The 14,553-nt window shown below is 65.2% G+C and overlaps 1 protein-coding gene across 21 annotated transcripts in view; it reads right to left on the bottom strand.

Annotated features, from left to right (window-relative positions):
• The window catches only part of NCOR2 (nuclear receptor corepressor 2), a 130,583-nt gene that overhangs the window by 6,344 nt on the left and 109,686 nt on the right, over window positions 1-14,553 (bottom strand). For 12 of the 21 annotated variants that reach the window (XM_075533620.1, XM_075533623.1, XM_075533619.1 and 9 more), the window contains 19 exons: window positions 13,507-13,557; window positions 12,193-12,754; window positions 10,058-10,178; window positions 9,392-9,566; window positions 7,905-8,069; window positions 7,324-7,463; window positions 6,854-6,956; window positions 6,622-6,726; window positions 6,435-6,538; window positions 5,428-5,578; window positions 4,409-4,549; window positions 4,179-4,265; window positions 3,636-3,925; window positions 2,870-3,227; window positions 1,941-2,162; window positions 1,381-1,635; window positions 719-865; window positions 512-631; window positions 244-433 (listed from right to left, as the gene is read on the bottom strand). In XM_075533620.1, coding sequence (XP_075389735.1) covers window positions 244-433; window positions 512-631; window positions 719-865; window positions 1,381-1,635; window positions 1,941-2,162; window positions 2,870-3,227; window positions 3,636-3,925; window positions 4,179-4,265; window positions 4,409-4,549; window positions 5,428-5,578; window positions 6,435-6,538; window positions 6,622-6,726; window positions 6,854-6,956; window positions 7,324-7,463; window positions 7,905-8,069; window positions 9,392-9,566; window positions 10,058-10,178; window positions 12,193-12,754; window positions 13,507-13,557 — 3,487 coding nt within the window. The remainder of the gene's footprint in view (window positions 1-243; window positions 434-511; window positions 632-718; window positions 866-1,380; window positions 1,636-1,940; window positions 2,163-2,869; window positions 3,228-3,635; window positions 3,926-4,178; window positions 4,266-4,408; window positions 4,550-5,427; window positions 5,579-6,434; window positions 6,539-6,621; window positions 6,727-6,853; window positions 6,957-7,323; window positions 7,464-7,904; window positions 8,070-9,391; window positions 9,567-10,057; window positions 10,179-12,192; window positions 12,755-13,506; window positions 13,558-14,553) is intronic. The other 9 variants (XM_075533635.1, XM_075533637.1, XM_075533638.1 and 6 more) reach the window with 5 other exon arrangements.

The raw sequence follows: 14,553 nt of genomic DNA, 5'->3' as shown, positions 1-14,553 counted from the left end.
GCCTGCTTGTCTCACCTGACGTTCAGACATGGGGAAAGAGGCCCTGTTTATCTGCCCACCACCCACCTGTCTACCTGTCACCTACTACTCAACAACCCAGCTATCAAACCCGATTGCCTACCTGTTCCCCACACACCCATCTAACCTGATCACCCACCTGCCCTCCCCGACAGCCCCACTTCACCTGCTCACCTCTGTGCCCACTCATCCATACCCTCCCCGCGGGTCCCGCCAGGTGCCAACCTGGCCCACCTCAAGACTGTGGGCGTGCCTGGCTCCAATGCGGTGACGACGCCCTTCATGCCCGTGTTGTGCAGCACGCTGGGCCGCTGCTGGATGGCATCCTGGGTCCGCGGGGAGATGGGCGAGTGCTGGTGGCCGTGGGGGTGGGAGGCGGGGCGGCTGCTGCTGCCCCCACTGCTCTGCTCAGTCCCTGCAACAGGCGTGGGGTCAGCGCTCGTGGCTCCGAACAGGAGTCGGGTGGCGGGTTGGGGCAGTCCCTGGCCCTTACCAGGTCTCCAGATGGGCGCATGCTCCACTGTCGGGGCGGCTGCAAGGATGGATTGTTCCCGCTCTCGCTCCCGCTCCGACGAGGACGTCACAGTTGGCTTGGACAAGTGGGTGGGGCCCCCTGGGAGCCAGAGAGGCCGAGGCTGAGTCCCCAGACACCCGCCGCCGATGTTTCCCCGCGCTGCGTGACCGTGGGGGGCGGGCCTACCTGGGGACAGCGGGGAGCTGCTGTGCCGGCTGAAGGTCTGGGGTGCAGGCGGGAGGTAGGCCAGGCGGTCCATGGCAGTGGCGGGTGTGCCCGGGGCTGGTGGCACCAGCACAGGCAGGTGTGGCACTTGGGACAGGTCGATGATGCCTGGGGGGACGGGAGGCTGCAGTCACTGCCCGCCCCTGCTACAGCACAGGTCTGGGGGGCGAGGCCGTGCCTCTCCCTTCGGCCCCCTCTACTGGCGCCCTCGTCTGAATTCTCACGTGATGTGGCCTTTCCATGGGCCTGCCTCACGCCGGGAACTCAGATCATAGGCCCCCACCCGCTTTTAGGAAGAAAAACAGGTGTCTGCACCCCCTGGCAATTAAAATCTTCCACACTGCAGCCACGACCCCAGGGGTCATCCCAGAGCCTGCAGTGGGTGCTCTCCCCACTGTGGGATGTGGCTCCCGAGGGCCAGAGCTGTCACAGGGACAGCCCTCGGGTCAACGGCCCGTTCGGATCTTTCCGTTTTAAGTGGCCAAGAATCCCCAATCCAAGAAAACGTAGCCAAAGCGAACAAACACCAGATGCACTGCCACGGAGCCCAGCCCGGCGCATACTCTTCCCCCCCATACCGCCAGGAGGCTGGGCTGCCCTCCCCCGTGAGCCTGCCCACCCACCTCTCGGGCCGGCGGCATAGCTGAGGGCCAGCGAGGACTCGCGGGGTGAGAGGCCGCGCAGCATGTCGGCGCGCTGGGCCATGGCGGAGGCGGCGGTGTTGTGGTGCATCTGCTGAGAGGTGATGTAGTCGTTGATGATGGTCTGCCGGTTCTCCAGGGCTGCCGTGTCCGGGTAGCCACGGATGAGGTACGGGGGGTAGAGGTGCGGGTAGGTGGGGTTGGGGGCCAGGTGCCGGGGCAGGTAGTAGGCGGCAGCTGCCGGGGGAGCAGAGTGGAACAGGGTCAGTCTGGCCACCCAGCCCTGTGACCCTGCCCTTGCCTGGTGCTCCCCTGAAAACGGGCACAAAACCACACCCGGGGCCTGACGGGCACCCCTCCTGAGGACGCCCAGGCCCAGACCACACACGCGCGCGGGCTGCTCTGCCCCAAGCTCTTGGCCATGCTCACATGCCATCACGTGGACATGACCCACTGGAGAGGGCAGGGCATCTTCCTATCTCTGAACTACTATTCCCCCAGGGTCTAGGCCCAGCTCCCCCTGCCCCCTGGGAGTCAGTCACCTGCGTCCAGGGGGAGACCACGGGGTATGGCGGTGGGGTCGAAGGCCAGCGGGATATGCCCACGATAGAGGTCCACGCCACTCACGCCCCGGAGCAGGTGCTCGTAGGGGGACAGGGGGTGGGGATGGTGCTCTGGCAGGGTGCTGTGCGGGGACTTGGCGACCTCCCGCGGTGTGGACGTCAGCTTCCGGTCCTGGCTCGCCTTGCTGGATGAGAGGCTACCTGTGGGGCCAGGGGCAGCATTGGGACTTGGCGTGGCCGGCCCTGGCCCTCTGAAGCTGAGAGACCAGAGCTGGGGTGGGGGAGGAGGGCAGGTTGTGGCCTTGCCCACTCCTGCGTCCACTCAGCTCTCATCACCTCCCTGGCTGCTCCGTCCCTTCGTTTAGCACCTCCTGCCCGTCAGCTCAGTCCTGGTGGTGCATGCAACTAAGTGCTGGGGTAGGCAGGCGGCTCACACCCACAGGGGCTCTTCGGCCCTAACACTAACCCTTCCAGCATGCGTGCGTGTGTTGGGGGAGTCAGGTGAAAGGGGGGTGTGTGTGGGGTGTGTGTGTGTGTGTGTGTCTCTGATGTCAGAAATGACACCGCTTGTTGGCTGTTCCCGTCCTTCCTGCGTGGTCCAGTGCCTTTCTGGTGGCTAGGGCTGCCCATGTGGACAGGTGTGTGAGTGCCACCAGGGTGTGGCGAGGACAAAGGCCTCTAAGGAGCTGGCATGCCCATGAGGAGGACCCAGGGCTGCGTGGACACCCACTCGACAGGCAGGGGGCATTTTGGGTGTAGGGGCAGCATGTGACAAGACCCGGAGAGGGAGCTGGGGGCTGTTAGGGGGGATGAGCAGGGAAGGAAGGGTGGAGCCTGGCCACGGGAGAGGAGCGTCTTCCCACTCTCAAGGGGATGGGCTCAGGATCCTGGGGTGGGGCGTCCCTCACCCTCCTGCAGGCGTGGTGTGGGCTCCCTCGTGGTCACAGGTGAGCCCCGGGGCAGGTGGCCAGAGAAGGACCCGCTGTGATCCTCGTAGGCCAGGGGGCTGCGGCCAGGCTTGCCCAGCTCTGGCAGGATGACCGGGGTGCCCCGCGGGACGGAGCCCCCCGTGCCGGCTCCCGCACGGCCCTTCAGGCTCTCTTCGTAGCAGGCTCGCTCCAGGGCCCGGGCGTCCACCATCACATCCAGCGGGGGCGCGGGTGGGAAGGGCCGCCCTGGGCTGCCGATGAGTGAGCGCACATCGTGTTTCTTGGAGCTGGGTGCAGGGGCGCCGCCGCTGCCACTGTCATACTTGAGCGGGGTGCCCTGGAGGATGGGGGACGTGAGCCTGCACCCCTCACAGCCTCCCCAGGGCTCACAGGGCTCGGCTACCGAGCGCACAGGAAGCTGGGGGCCAACCCTCCTTGGACACAGGTATGGTGACTTCCAGGTGGGCAGCTTGAGGCCTGGAACCCGTTACCCATTCTTCAGGCAGGGAAACTAAGGACTTGGGGTGGGGGGAGGGTAGCTGCTGAGGCCACGCTGCCAATTGTGGTGCAGCTGGAGATTCCTGACCCCCAGCTACAAGCTGTGTGGCCTCAGGAAAGCAGCTATACCTCTCTGGGTCTCTCTCTCCAGGGACAGGGACAGAAAGAGAGGGAGCCCCCCACCCAGTCCCCCGTTCTTGGAGCGCCTGAGCCCGGGTCCCCCCGGAACAAGCCACGAGGGCCGTACCTGGGTGATGGAGCCCTCTTTGAGGGTCCTGGGCGCCAGGGGCAGCTCGGGCGTGTGCCGCAGCTCCTCCCGGGGAATCTCGTGGATGGACCGGCCCGCCTCCTTCACGGTGGCCACCAGCCCCTCATGGGCGGCCTTCAGCTTCAGCGGACCCAGCGTGTCCAGGGGCCGGGCCTTGTAGGCCTCGGGCAGGTCCCGCGGGGGTGGGGGTGGCGTGCCCTCACGCTTCAGCAGCTTGGCCTCGCGTCGCAGGTAGTCCTCCTGGGCCTCCACGTAGGAGCGTGGGATGCCTGCGGGGGGAGGAGGGTCGCCCTGAGCCTCCTCACCCACCCAACCCAGGAGCCCAGATGGGGGCCCACTGAGGACAGGACAGATGGACCCCAGACCCACTCCAGCACCAGGCACATAGCAGATGTGGGACAGGAGTCCTGGCCCCGACAGCAGCTGTGTGCTCCCAGCAAGCCAGGACCGGCCGTGCCCCACCTACCCACTTGCGTCTGGGTCTGAAGTGAGTGGGGAGGTGTCTGTCACGTGCAGGGTTACCTTGCGTGATGGAGCCGCGGATATGGTGCTGCTCTTTGAGGTGGTGGGGGCTGTGGCGCTCCGGCGGGATGGCACGGCCCATGAGACCTGGTGGGGGGGCAGACCAACACATTCTGGCCCCCACCCCTAGGGTGGGTGATACCGACTGGGCAGAGCGAGGGTGGAGGGGCCACCCAGGGGGGGCCATAAGACAAATATTCCCCGCCCCACCCACCGGCCTGTGGCCCCACCTTCGATGCCGGTGGCGGAGATGGTGCGGCCGGTCCGCCCCTCCATCATGTCGTAGGTGCGCTTGGGGGCAGCCATCTCGTGGGTGGGCCCAGAGCTGCCCCTGCTGTCCTCCTTGGGGCACTGGGACACAGACATGCCCCCTGCACGCAGAAGGAAGGAGCAGGGTGAGGGCCAGCCGGGGGCATGGGCCTGGGCACAGCAGTGAGAAAGGAGGACCCTCCCCTCCTATCAAGGGGGCCGAGGTGACGTGCCTCCGCACTACCCAGAGGTGACATGCTGCTGGCCTTCGGGCGCTCCAGCTGCAGTTCTAGAACCTTCCAGATGAGCTCCCGGAGCGGAGCCCTGGGAGACTGCAGCTAACTGGGGGTGGGGGGCCTCACAGACGTGCCGACCCGTCCTATATTTGCTTCTGTTTGGTTAAGAACATCCCCGCTCTCTGATGCTGCCCCGGCACCGGGCCCCCAGAGCGAGCACGTTGGAAATGGTAAACCGAGGCTTGGGGACACGCCCTGGCGGCCACACATCAGGCAGCTCAGGCCAGCCAAGACTGAACCGGAGCTCCCAGATGGCCTGGTGTCCAAGCCTCATCCCCCTCGACGTCAGCCAGCCTCTCCCCGTTCCCCAGTGCACCTCCTGGGGAGGCCTGGTGGTCTGAAGCAGGCAGAGGGCCAGGTGTGACCTGCTGAAGCCGCTCCTGTCTGCTCCCTCCAGACGCCCTCCTCGTCCTCCCTTGAAGGGCTGGGGAGAGGGAGGGTCACTGGGCATCACTAACCTCCAATTCTCGCATTGGCACCCCGGGAAGAAACCCTATGCTAGCTGATGCCACCCGGCTGCAGGGACACAGGCGCCTCAGGCTGGCCTTCCTAGACGCTTGGCCAGGAGGCAGGGGCTGCTGTCAGCTGGCTTGGGGTGTCTGTGGAAGAGTCATGCCAAGCAGATCGGGGGGAGCGGCCCCCGTGGGTGGCATGGTCGCAGCTGGTCTGTCCTCCAGAGACAGCGGCCGAGGGGGCCCACTCACCCTCGTAGGACAGCACGTGGCCCTTCTTGCCCTCGTAGATCACATGGCCCTTGGGCAGCCCGTCCTCCCGGCTCCGGTCCAGGCGGCTAGGGCTGTCCTCGCCGACGACCCTGGTGATGGTCCCCTTGTACAGGACGTCAGCCGGTGTGCCCTGCGGGGAGTAGGGGGGAACGCCCACAGGTGGCTGCGGCTGCAGGGACAACCCAGCCCACACACACACATGTGTTCACAGGGACACACACGTGTTCACAGGGACACACACGTGTTCACAGGGACACACACGCAGACCCTCATGAGGAAGGCGGGTCCCCCAGATTGAAACACAAGCAGTAACAGGACATCCCCCCAACTTCCCCCCCCCCACACGCACGTGTCCCGCCCTCGGATGACGCAAGCAGAAGCCCCCATGGCACCAGGCAGTCTGCTCTGCTCTGCGTCCTGGTCCCCCCCTGGGCTGGCCCTCGGGGCAGGCAGAGAGAGGCTCTCCACAGTCAACATGGGCCTCGCGCAGTGGGGCTGGGCCAGCCATCACCGCACCTTAGCCAGCAAGTGTCCCCGGGGTTTGGGAGGGCAATGACTGAGTTGAGGGCCATGGAGAAGGGGGAGCTATCTGCCTGGGGCATCTCCCCAGAAAGGAGTGCAGGGCTCAGACCGCACTGCTGTGTCGCCTGCCCGGTCAGCAAGCCCACACAACGCTGAAGGCAGAGGGCTTCACGCCAGCTTCCAGAAAGCTGGCTCTCCCCCCACCAGACACATGGAGAAACACACCCCCAGGTCAGAGCAAACTGTTCAGAGCAAACTCCTAAACTAGCTCTAAACACTGACCCACCGCTACAGAGGCACTGTGCTTTCCATCCCAGCAAGCTCGCAGGACGTAGCCCTGCCAGCCACGTGGGATCTGCAGGTGCCAACCAAGGAGCTTGTGTGCAGTGGTCAGGCACTGAATTGCGGTGCCCCAAGCATTAATGCAGGTGACCCCCCCTCTCCCAGGAAGAGGCCCCCCTTACGTGAGTGATGGAGCCCCGGTAGCTGACGGGGCTGTCCACCGGCGCCCGTGTGCTGAGCAGTGCCTTGTTGATGCTGCCACCCGGAGCCGAGCCCAGAGACGTGCCTGGGAGACGGGAAGTGGGACTGAGCTGGTGCCCGCCCCCGACTCCCCGCCAAGGCCGGCACTGTTCGGTCCCCTGGCCTCACCTCGCAGCACAGACGTCTCCTGGGCCGTGGGCACCCCAAGGCTCTCGGGTGGCCCAGCCTGGCCCCGGGGGGACAGTTGTTCCTGCTTTACACCACTGAAGGGCACTGGGGAGGGAGGGGATGAGGCGAGAGGGTGAGGCAGGACGGACTGTGACAGCATTGTCCCTCCCCAGACCACACTCCCCGACAGGGCAACATCAGATTCAGAAGCCCAGGGGACCCGGACCCTTACCCAGCTTCTTGGGGTCCATGGTCAGGGGCAGGCCCATGGTGACGGGTCCTACGGGTGCCTTGGCGTGCTCTGAGTAGGGGACGTGGAGCTGGACCGACATGCCCTGCGTGACAGGGGCCTCGGGTTATCAGGGCACCCAGACACCCCCCATCCGGACAGAGACTCCGGGCTGACCACCCCTCCTACCACGGGACCCCAGAAACCAGCCCACTCTTCTCCTGGGTCCTCAAGGCCTGTCACCTGTGCTGTGGGGACCATCACCTGGTGGTATAGGGACTCAGGCAGACAACCTGTTCCCCACCCACCAGGCCAAGGCCTTGGCCAGGGCTCAGTCTGAGACCACACAAGTCACTGCGCCCAGCCACACAGGTCTCGGGGTGCCCAGGGCAGTGCAGACCCCACCCCCATTGGAAGACCGCACCCCAAGATGGGGAGCAGTTAGCGCTGGCTACAAAACTGCCCGGTCTCACCTGGGAAACAGCCCCCAGGGGCCTCTCGAGGAGGCTGGGGTGCTTGGTGGAGGAGATGAGGGGGGGTGGGTTGGAGATGGTGGGTGGGCGAGGCAGCACGGGCCTGGCACTGTCATGGAGGCCCAGGGGCAGCGGGTGACCTGTGGGCAAAGCCTGGAGCATCAATCAAGGGCTGGGGTGTACGCCCTCCGCTCCCTCTCTAGCCCTGGGAGCCCCACACCCGAGCAGCAGCCCAGCCCCCACTGTCCACTGCCCTGAGGACAGCTTCTCCCTGGCCAGTGTCCAGGGTCACCTGGTCGCTTCCTCCCAGTGGCAGGTCCGGTTTCTCAAGCTTCGCCGCCCTTGGGTGTTTGCACCGACCCTGTGGCTCCATGGCTGCCTGCCTTTCCACCCCACCCCCAACCGGCTCTACTTTGAAAGGCCTTCACTGGTAGAGTCCGGGCACCTCCAGCCCTGCCCTACCCAGCCCACCTGTGGCTCCATGCTGCCCGATCCCCATGCTGGTTGGGTCGGGGGTTGGGGGGCAACCTGCACCGTCCACCCTCTCAGCCCTGTGGACACCAAGCACCAAGGAGACTCACCAGGCGGGGCATAGGAGAAGGCTGAGGGATCCGGGGCATGAGGGGACACCTTGATCACCTCTCGAGGGGGCACAGGGAAGGGCAGACCCGGCGCCCAGCAGGAGGGCTCCAAGGGCAGCTTCTGGCCCTCGGCCGCAAAGGTCGGGAAGAAAACAGGCTTCTCTGCTGTGAACACAGGCAGGCCGTCAGGCCCCGCCAGCCTCACGACCCGGCACTGCCCACTGCACACAGGCAGGTGGGGTGCAGGTCACCCCGAGGGCCTGTGCCTGACTGCCCCAGTGTGGGCTGGGCGCCTATCACGTCCTACCAACCCTGGTGAAGAAGCCAACCCCAGGAGGCCTGCCAGGCCCGACACCACTGCCCACCAGCTCAGCCCCGGGGGACCCACAGGCGCCCCCTGCCAGTGCAGCTGCACCCCTGGCCGGGATCAGAGCGGAAAGGAGAACTGCAGCTGTGCCGAGACCTGTCCTGGCAGACCTGGCACAGGCACCTGGCTGGCTCCCTGAGGGTGGCCCTGCTTGGAACCAGCGAGGCTTCCCGACACCCAACTCCCCAAACCGTGCCGGCCTCCGGGGGTGGTCTGTGTCCCTTCACTCCGCCCGTCCCGAGCTCCTCTTGCCGGACCATCCGCAGGGACCCTGGCTGTGCCTCAGGATCCACCTCTCCATGCTGTCCCCACCTGGTGAGGGGCTCCTGCTCTGTTCCTCAATAATGGCCTGATAGCCCAGGCCTGCTATGCCAACCTCCACTGTGTCCCCAGTCACTGCGAGCCTGCCCCAGCCCCTTGGCTGGCAGTCAGATGAGGGTGGGCAGGGCTGGGCACTTGTGGGAAGCATGCCTTCCTCCTCGCGGGCAGCTCTGCCCTTTGTCCTATGACAGGCGGGCATGGTCTCTGGCTGAGGGCCAGCCAGCTTCCTAAGCTTGAGGTCACTGACCCCGGTGGGGTGACTGAGATGGCTGCTGGCAACTGGGCCTGGGAGGGGGCAGAGGGAGGGCCAATGCCAGGCCTGTGCTATAGGACAGCCAGCCGAGGCCAGGGCCATGCTGCTCAGGGGCACAGATCCCCACCCTGCCAACAGTGCCAGCCGTGTGCCAGGCCCATCTGGAAGGGTGCCTGCCTCTCAGGGACGCTGGCTTGGCGTGTCCTGGGCCCAGCGGGGCTGGGCAGAGAGGAGTCTGGGAAACTGGAAGCAGCTCCTGACCTTGAGCTGCATCAGGTATTGATGTAACGTGTGTTGCGGCTGCATAGCTGCCTAGGGCAAAGCCCAGCAACTGGCCGACTCCCTGACTGCAGCCCAGGGAGCAGAGTGTGGGCACCACAGCCCCCCGCAGCCAGCCTCCCCGTGCTCCCCAGAGGGGCTCTCATGAGGGAGGCCAGCACACGGGGGAAGGGGAAGAGGCAAGCTCCCACCCCCTTTGGTGCTGCGTTCTCAGGAGGTCACCTCTCTGCACTCCAGCTCCCCCACCCGCCAGCAGCCCCTGCTCACCCTCCTTCTCGGCAGGTGGTGCTGTGGGGCTCCTGCTCTTGCCCTGAGGGCTGCTGCCAGGCGGCTGGGGGGCATCGCTGTCTGGCTGCAGGTGTGGGGTGGGCTGCGGGGCAGGGGGACCAGGCTTTGCAGGAGCTGTGTCCTCCCGGGTGGGCTCGTGGGCTTTGGTGACCTGCTGAGGGAGGTAGGGTGCAGCAGGTCACAGACCCGGGAAAGACTCCCATGGCCCAATGGTGATTGGCCGAGTCCAGGGCTGGACTCTGGGCGGGAATAGCCACTGAGCCCTTTGCCCACCCACCCCTCATAGCCAGGGTCCCGCAGAGAAATAGGACTGGGCCAGCCCGGCATGGGTGCCAGGCTGACTTCTTGGATCTTTCAGGTCAGGTCCCCAGCCCCGCCCCTGCAGAGGCTCTCGAGGGACTGCGTTCAGCCAGAGGCATTCCCAGCCCGGGTTCAGGCGGGCAGGGGGCAGCCAAGCAGCTCGAGAGCACGGGGGACTGCAGCCCTGGCCCAGTCTCACCCTGCCCTCAGCCAGGTCCCTCCCCAGGGAGGTGTCAGGAAACAGGAGAGGTAGGGCTGGAAGCAGGTGTGGGTCCCGCTGCCCAGCTGGGTGTCGGCTGCATCCTGGCTCTGCAGGGAGCCGGGCTGGCAGCAGCTAGCACTCACTATGGGAGGGATGGCGGCTGCCCGCTGCTTTAGCTGCTTCAGGTCCAGCGGCTTCTGGGCCGAGGTGTGCGCCCTGGTGTCCCCGGCAGGGCTGAGCAGGCTGGGCCTCGGGGACAGCAGCCTGCGAGGGAGACAGTGGGCTCTCAGAGTAGGAGGGACTCTTGCCTTACCCACTCCTCTCTGGCCTCTGCACAAGTCCAGATTCTAGAAAGGTCAGGCAGGACAAGGGGTGCTGCCGAGACAGCTGGTGTCCACAGCTCACTCTGTAAATCTGTCTCCAGGAAGCCATGCTGGAGCTCGCAGGACCCCCAGCACCTCTGTGCAGAGCCCAAGGGCACCCAGGGAAGGGCTATCCTGTTTCCTAGGGTGGGTGCCAGTCCTGTGGCCAGGGTTGCTGTCCTACTGATGTCCCCCCCCCCCAAGGGAACGAGCCTCCCTCCCTGGGCAGACACCTTGCCACCAGCTCCTGGCTGCCCTCGGCCAACACCCATCACACACTCTGGGGTGGGAGACAGGGCTAAACCTGCGCACAGCTGTCTGCTACCCCCGGGTTCCTGCAGTCATACTACCCTTGTGCCACGGGGCAGTGTGAGCCCCAGCATGCCCGTGCTCCCTTCAAGACCACCTCTCACTCCACAGAAGGCCCTGCCTCTGTCGGTAATGTCCAAGACTGAACAGAGGCCCTGCAGCCTGGCCGGCCCCTCTCAGTACCCATGAGCTGGCAGTGCCCCCACTGGGCTCTCCAAGACTGCCACCCAGACAGGTCAGAGCCACTCTGGGGGAAGCTGAGCATTTAACCCTCGCACCACCAGGGTGCCCGTGGCACACTGAGATCAAGCTGTGAAGGGACTGAGGTCCCGTCCCTGCCCCTCTTCCAGCCCACTCCTGCCTCGGTGACCCCAGCTCCCCAGGACAAAGTACGCCCTCCTCTTCTGCCCCTATGGGACAAGTGAGACCAGAGCAGTGCCCAATACCAACCTCATCTGAGGGTGGGGGCACCCAGAGTCTGAGGGTCCCTCTGTGAACAAGTACCACCAGTTCTACAGACCAGAACACGGCAGCAGGGCGGGCTTTCTGGAGGGCCCACCCTGTCAGGGGGCCTGGGAGTCCTGCAGTGTCTGCCTGCCAAGGCCTCTCCCAGGAAGGGCCAACTCCTCCCCCATGTGCCAGGCGCTGCCCACCTCCTGCATCCTCTGGTGTCCGCAGGACACGTCTGTGACCCGAGAGGCCCCAGCCTGGGGAGGAGGGTTAGCAGGCTGGCCAGAGTCCAGACATTCCTAAAAGGTAGGGATGTCCCCAGGTCACCCCTGGGGGTGGACACAGGACCCTGCAGAAGACAGTGGGCAGGAGCCAGGCAGTGGTGGGGAGGGCTGGCCAGTGAAAGCAAGAGAGAGCTGTGGGTGTGGGGTTCCTGGCCTGGGACCTGCCCTTCCAGTCACCACTAAGCACCTCATGTCCCACAGACTTATCAACAGAGCCGTTAGCGCTGCGCAAGTCAGAGTGAACACACACATGCACACACACCACCCCCTTCCCCAGCAGATGTGTCTCTGTTATGTGACCCTTGGCTAGCAGGGGCCACGGCCCTGACCTCATTACCCAGAACATGCAGAGTGACTGGCCTGGCTGCCCTCTTGGGTCAGGCCCTGGCCACCTGTGCCTACACACATAGGGTGTGGCTCACAGCAGCCGGCTTTCATGTGGAATGTTCTAGAACCTTCCGTGTAGGTGATTTATGGGGCAGAGGAATCGTGGGATGTGAAGGTCATGCCTGCCTTCCTCTCGCTTGGCCCTGGACTTTCCCGAGATGTTGAGAGGGCAGAGCCTACTGCTTTCAATCGAAACACCAGTGACTTGAAGACAATAGGGAGTGGGCCTGAGCCAGGCGTGGAGAGGGCAGAGGACATTGGACATGGTGGGCACCCACAGGCTGGCACCAGGGCCTCCTGGTCAACCAGTCGCCCTGGCAGGTGTGGGTGGACACTCCTCCCTGATGCTGCCCGTGCCATGTGCTTGACGTCTGAAGCCACAGCGGCTGCTCAGCCTCCTCCTGGCACTGCCCTGAGCTCCCACCACAGCTGCCCAGAGAGTTGCTGTCCCAGGGGGTCTGCGGAGCTGCACAAGTGGACACTTGCCTGTTCTTGTCGCCCCCCTCGGCCTCGTCCACCTCATCGGCACTACACGTGGCGCTGGAGTCACTGTCTTGTGGGGCACCCGTGCCCTTGGGGGGCTTGCTGCTAGGAGTCCCGCCTTCCTTCGTCTCAGTCTTCACAGCCCCCTCAGCAGTGGCCCCGGCATCCCCTCCCACGTCCTTGGTCCTGCCGGCACTGTCCTCTTCGGCCCCCTCCTTGGCTGCGGCTGGCTCCTCCTCGGGGGCCTCCGACTCGCCCACGTCTACCGCCAGCTCCCCCACAACGGTGGGCTTCCGCTCGTCCCCCTCCTCGCCCAAGCTGGGGGCTGCGGCTGCCTCCTCCTTCTCCTCCTTGGGAGCCACAGGGGCAGCAGGCGCCGAGGGTGCTGGTGGAGGTGTGGGTGGGCCTGTGGCCTCGGGGGCTGAGGCAGGCTCAGGGGGGGCCGGAGCCTCCTCGGGTGGCGGGGTGGGAGGTGCTGGGGTTGGCCCGTCCGGCCCGGGGGGCTTGGCGGCCTCGGTCCGGGGTGAGGGGATGCTCTCGGTGTCGGAGCTGTTGTTGATGGCGACTGTGAAGAGAGCAGAGCTGGTGAGCAGGCAGAAGAGCCGAGCCTCCTGCCACCCTGCCCTGAGCTCCTGTACACCCATGTGACCCCCATACCCCCAAAGGGCAGGGCCTCTGGGCACAGGCCTGAATCTGGGACCCTGTGCGCAAGGGGAAAGCAGGTATACGCCCCCCCCACACACACACACACAAGGTAGAAGGGCCAGCACTATAACTGGACAGGGAGGTGGGACCCAGCTGGTGACCTGGAGGGGCAGCGAGGCTGGACCCCATCAGGTGAAGGAATTCTGCTCAAGACCAGAATGGACAGGCACCTGCCCTAGATAGCGCGCCCCTGCCAAGCACTGACTGACTGCATGGGGGGTCTGGCACACAGCAGGTACAGACTTAAGTGCTGACTGACTGCGTGTGCGCCCGGCACACAGCAGGTGCACACGGCAGGTAGTGACCGTGCACAGTAAGTGCTAGGTGTATGTGCACAGCAGGAGAGTGGGGGCCCAGGCCTTGCTCTTGGGGCTTTGACACCTCCTGGGAGCCTCACCCCTTTCCTGTAACAGGAGGGTCTGTGGGGAGAGTGCACCAGGGGAGATTCCTAGTGAGAACAGGGGTGACACTCCACAGAGCTCCCGCAGAGGTGATGCAGGGGACAAGGGAAAGAGCAGCAGCAGCAGCGGCGGCAGCACACACAGGGGCAGAGGGGACAGCTGAGTGACTCTGTAAGGTCCCCTCCCTGGCCCGGCCTGCACTCGTCCATACCTGGGGCGCTGCACTCCCCTCTGGGCGCCTCACTCCCAGAGGCGTGTACGGCTGGAAGGAAGTCAGAGAAGGGTTAGAAGGCAGCAGGGCGGGCTGAGGGCTGAGGACGGGCTGCTAATAGCAGCTTCCAGTGGCTGCTCCCTGGTCCACACCCCCAAGCCTGGGGCAGGTGTGGCCCAGCCTGTAAGTCCCAGAGGGTTGAAGCAAGTGGCAGCAGGCAGGTAACTCAGCTTGCCGGTGACCAACCCTATCAGGGAGTGAGTGAGTAAGGGGGGGTAGGGGTGGGGAGTGTGCAGTGAGCCCAGATACAGGCTTTCTGTAGCCTTCACTGCTCCACGGTGCCTCCTTGCCAGCCCAGCGGGGATCACCCCTTCCCTGATTGCCCCTGCTCCTGGCAGGCAGGGACAGAGGTGTGAGATCTGGCCCTGCAGCCACCGTCTCCCCAGAACAAGAACGCACAGTACCTGCGCCCAGTGATCACCTTCCAGCCTGGATGTCATCAGCCGCCTCTCTCCCCGGCCTCTGCTCTCCTCTCAGGCAGCTTCCTCGGCCCCCTCATCCAAGACCCACAAGACCTGTCCCTCACAGCCCTGTCCCATGAGTTCCCTCCCAGAATTCCCTGGGATTCAGGAATCCTGCCTGGCCTCTGCAGAGGAACCTCTCAGGTTGGGCAAGTGGGGCTGAAGGCAAGCAGCCCGTCCTCCCAGTGGGACACAAGGCCACGTGGCCGTCTAGCTGATCTAGAGGCTCTTCTTAAGCCCAAGCTCCAGGGTCCTCACGCGTAGAATGAGGACCGTAAGGGGCACCCAGGACCTTCTCGGGGCCACCCTCGAGCTGTGCTCACTGCTGCTTGGAGGGGCTCCACCATGTCAGCTGTGCCCTGTCCGAGAGACGGCGAGCTCACTACCACCCCGTTCTCTAGCAGGGCGGTGCCACAGCTCTGGTCTGGATACTGAGCCACAGGTGGATTTTCCCACCCAGGCAGACAGCTCGCTGGGAACTTACAGAGGGGCATGGAGTCCTGCCCACCTGGCCCTAGTCTTCCGT

This window comes from Tenrec ecaudatus, chromosome 16 (assembly GCF_050624435.1).
Source record: "Tenrec ecaudatus isolate mTenEca1 chromosome 16, mTenEca1.hap1, whole genome shotgun sequence".
NCBI classification, from domain to species: Eukaryota; Metazoa; Chordata; class Mammalia; order Afrosoricida; family Tenrecidae; genus Tenrec; species Tenrec ecaudatus.
This window is presented reverse-complemented; position numbering and strand designations above follow the sequence as displayed.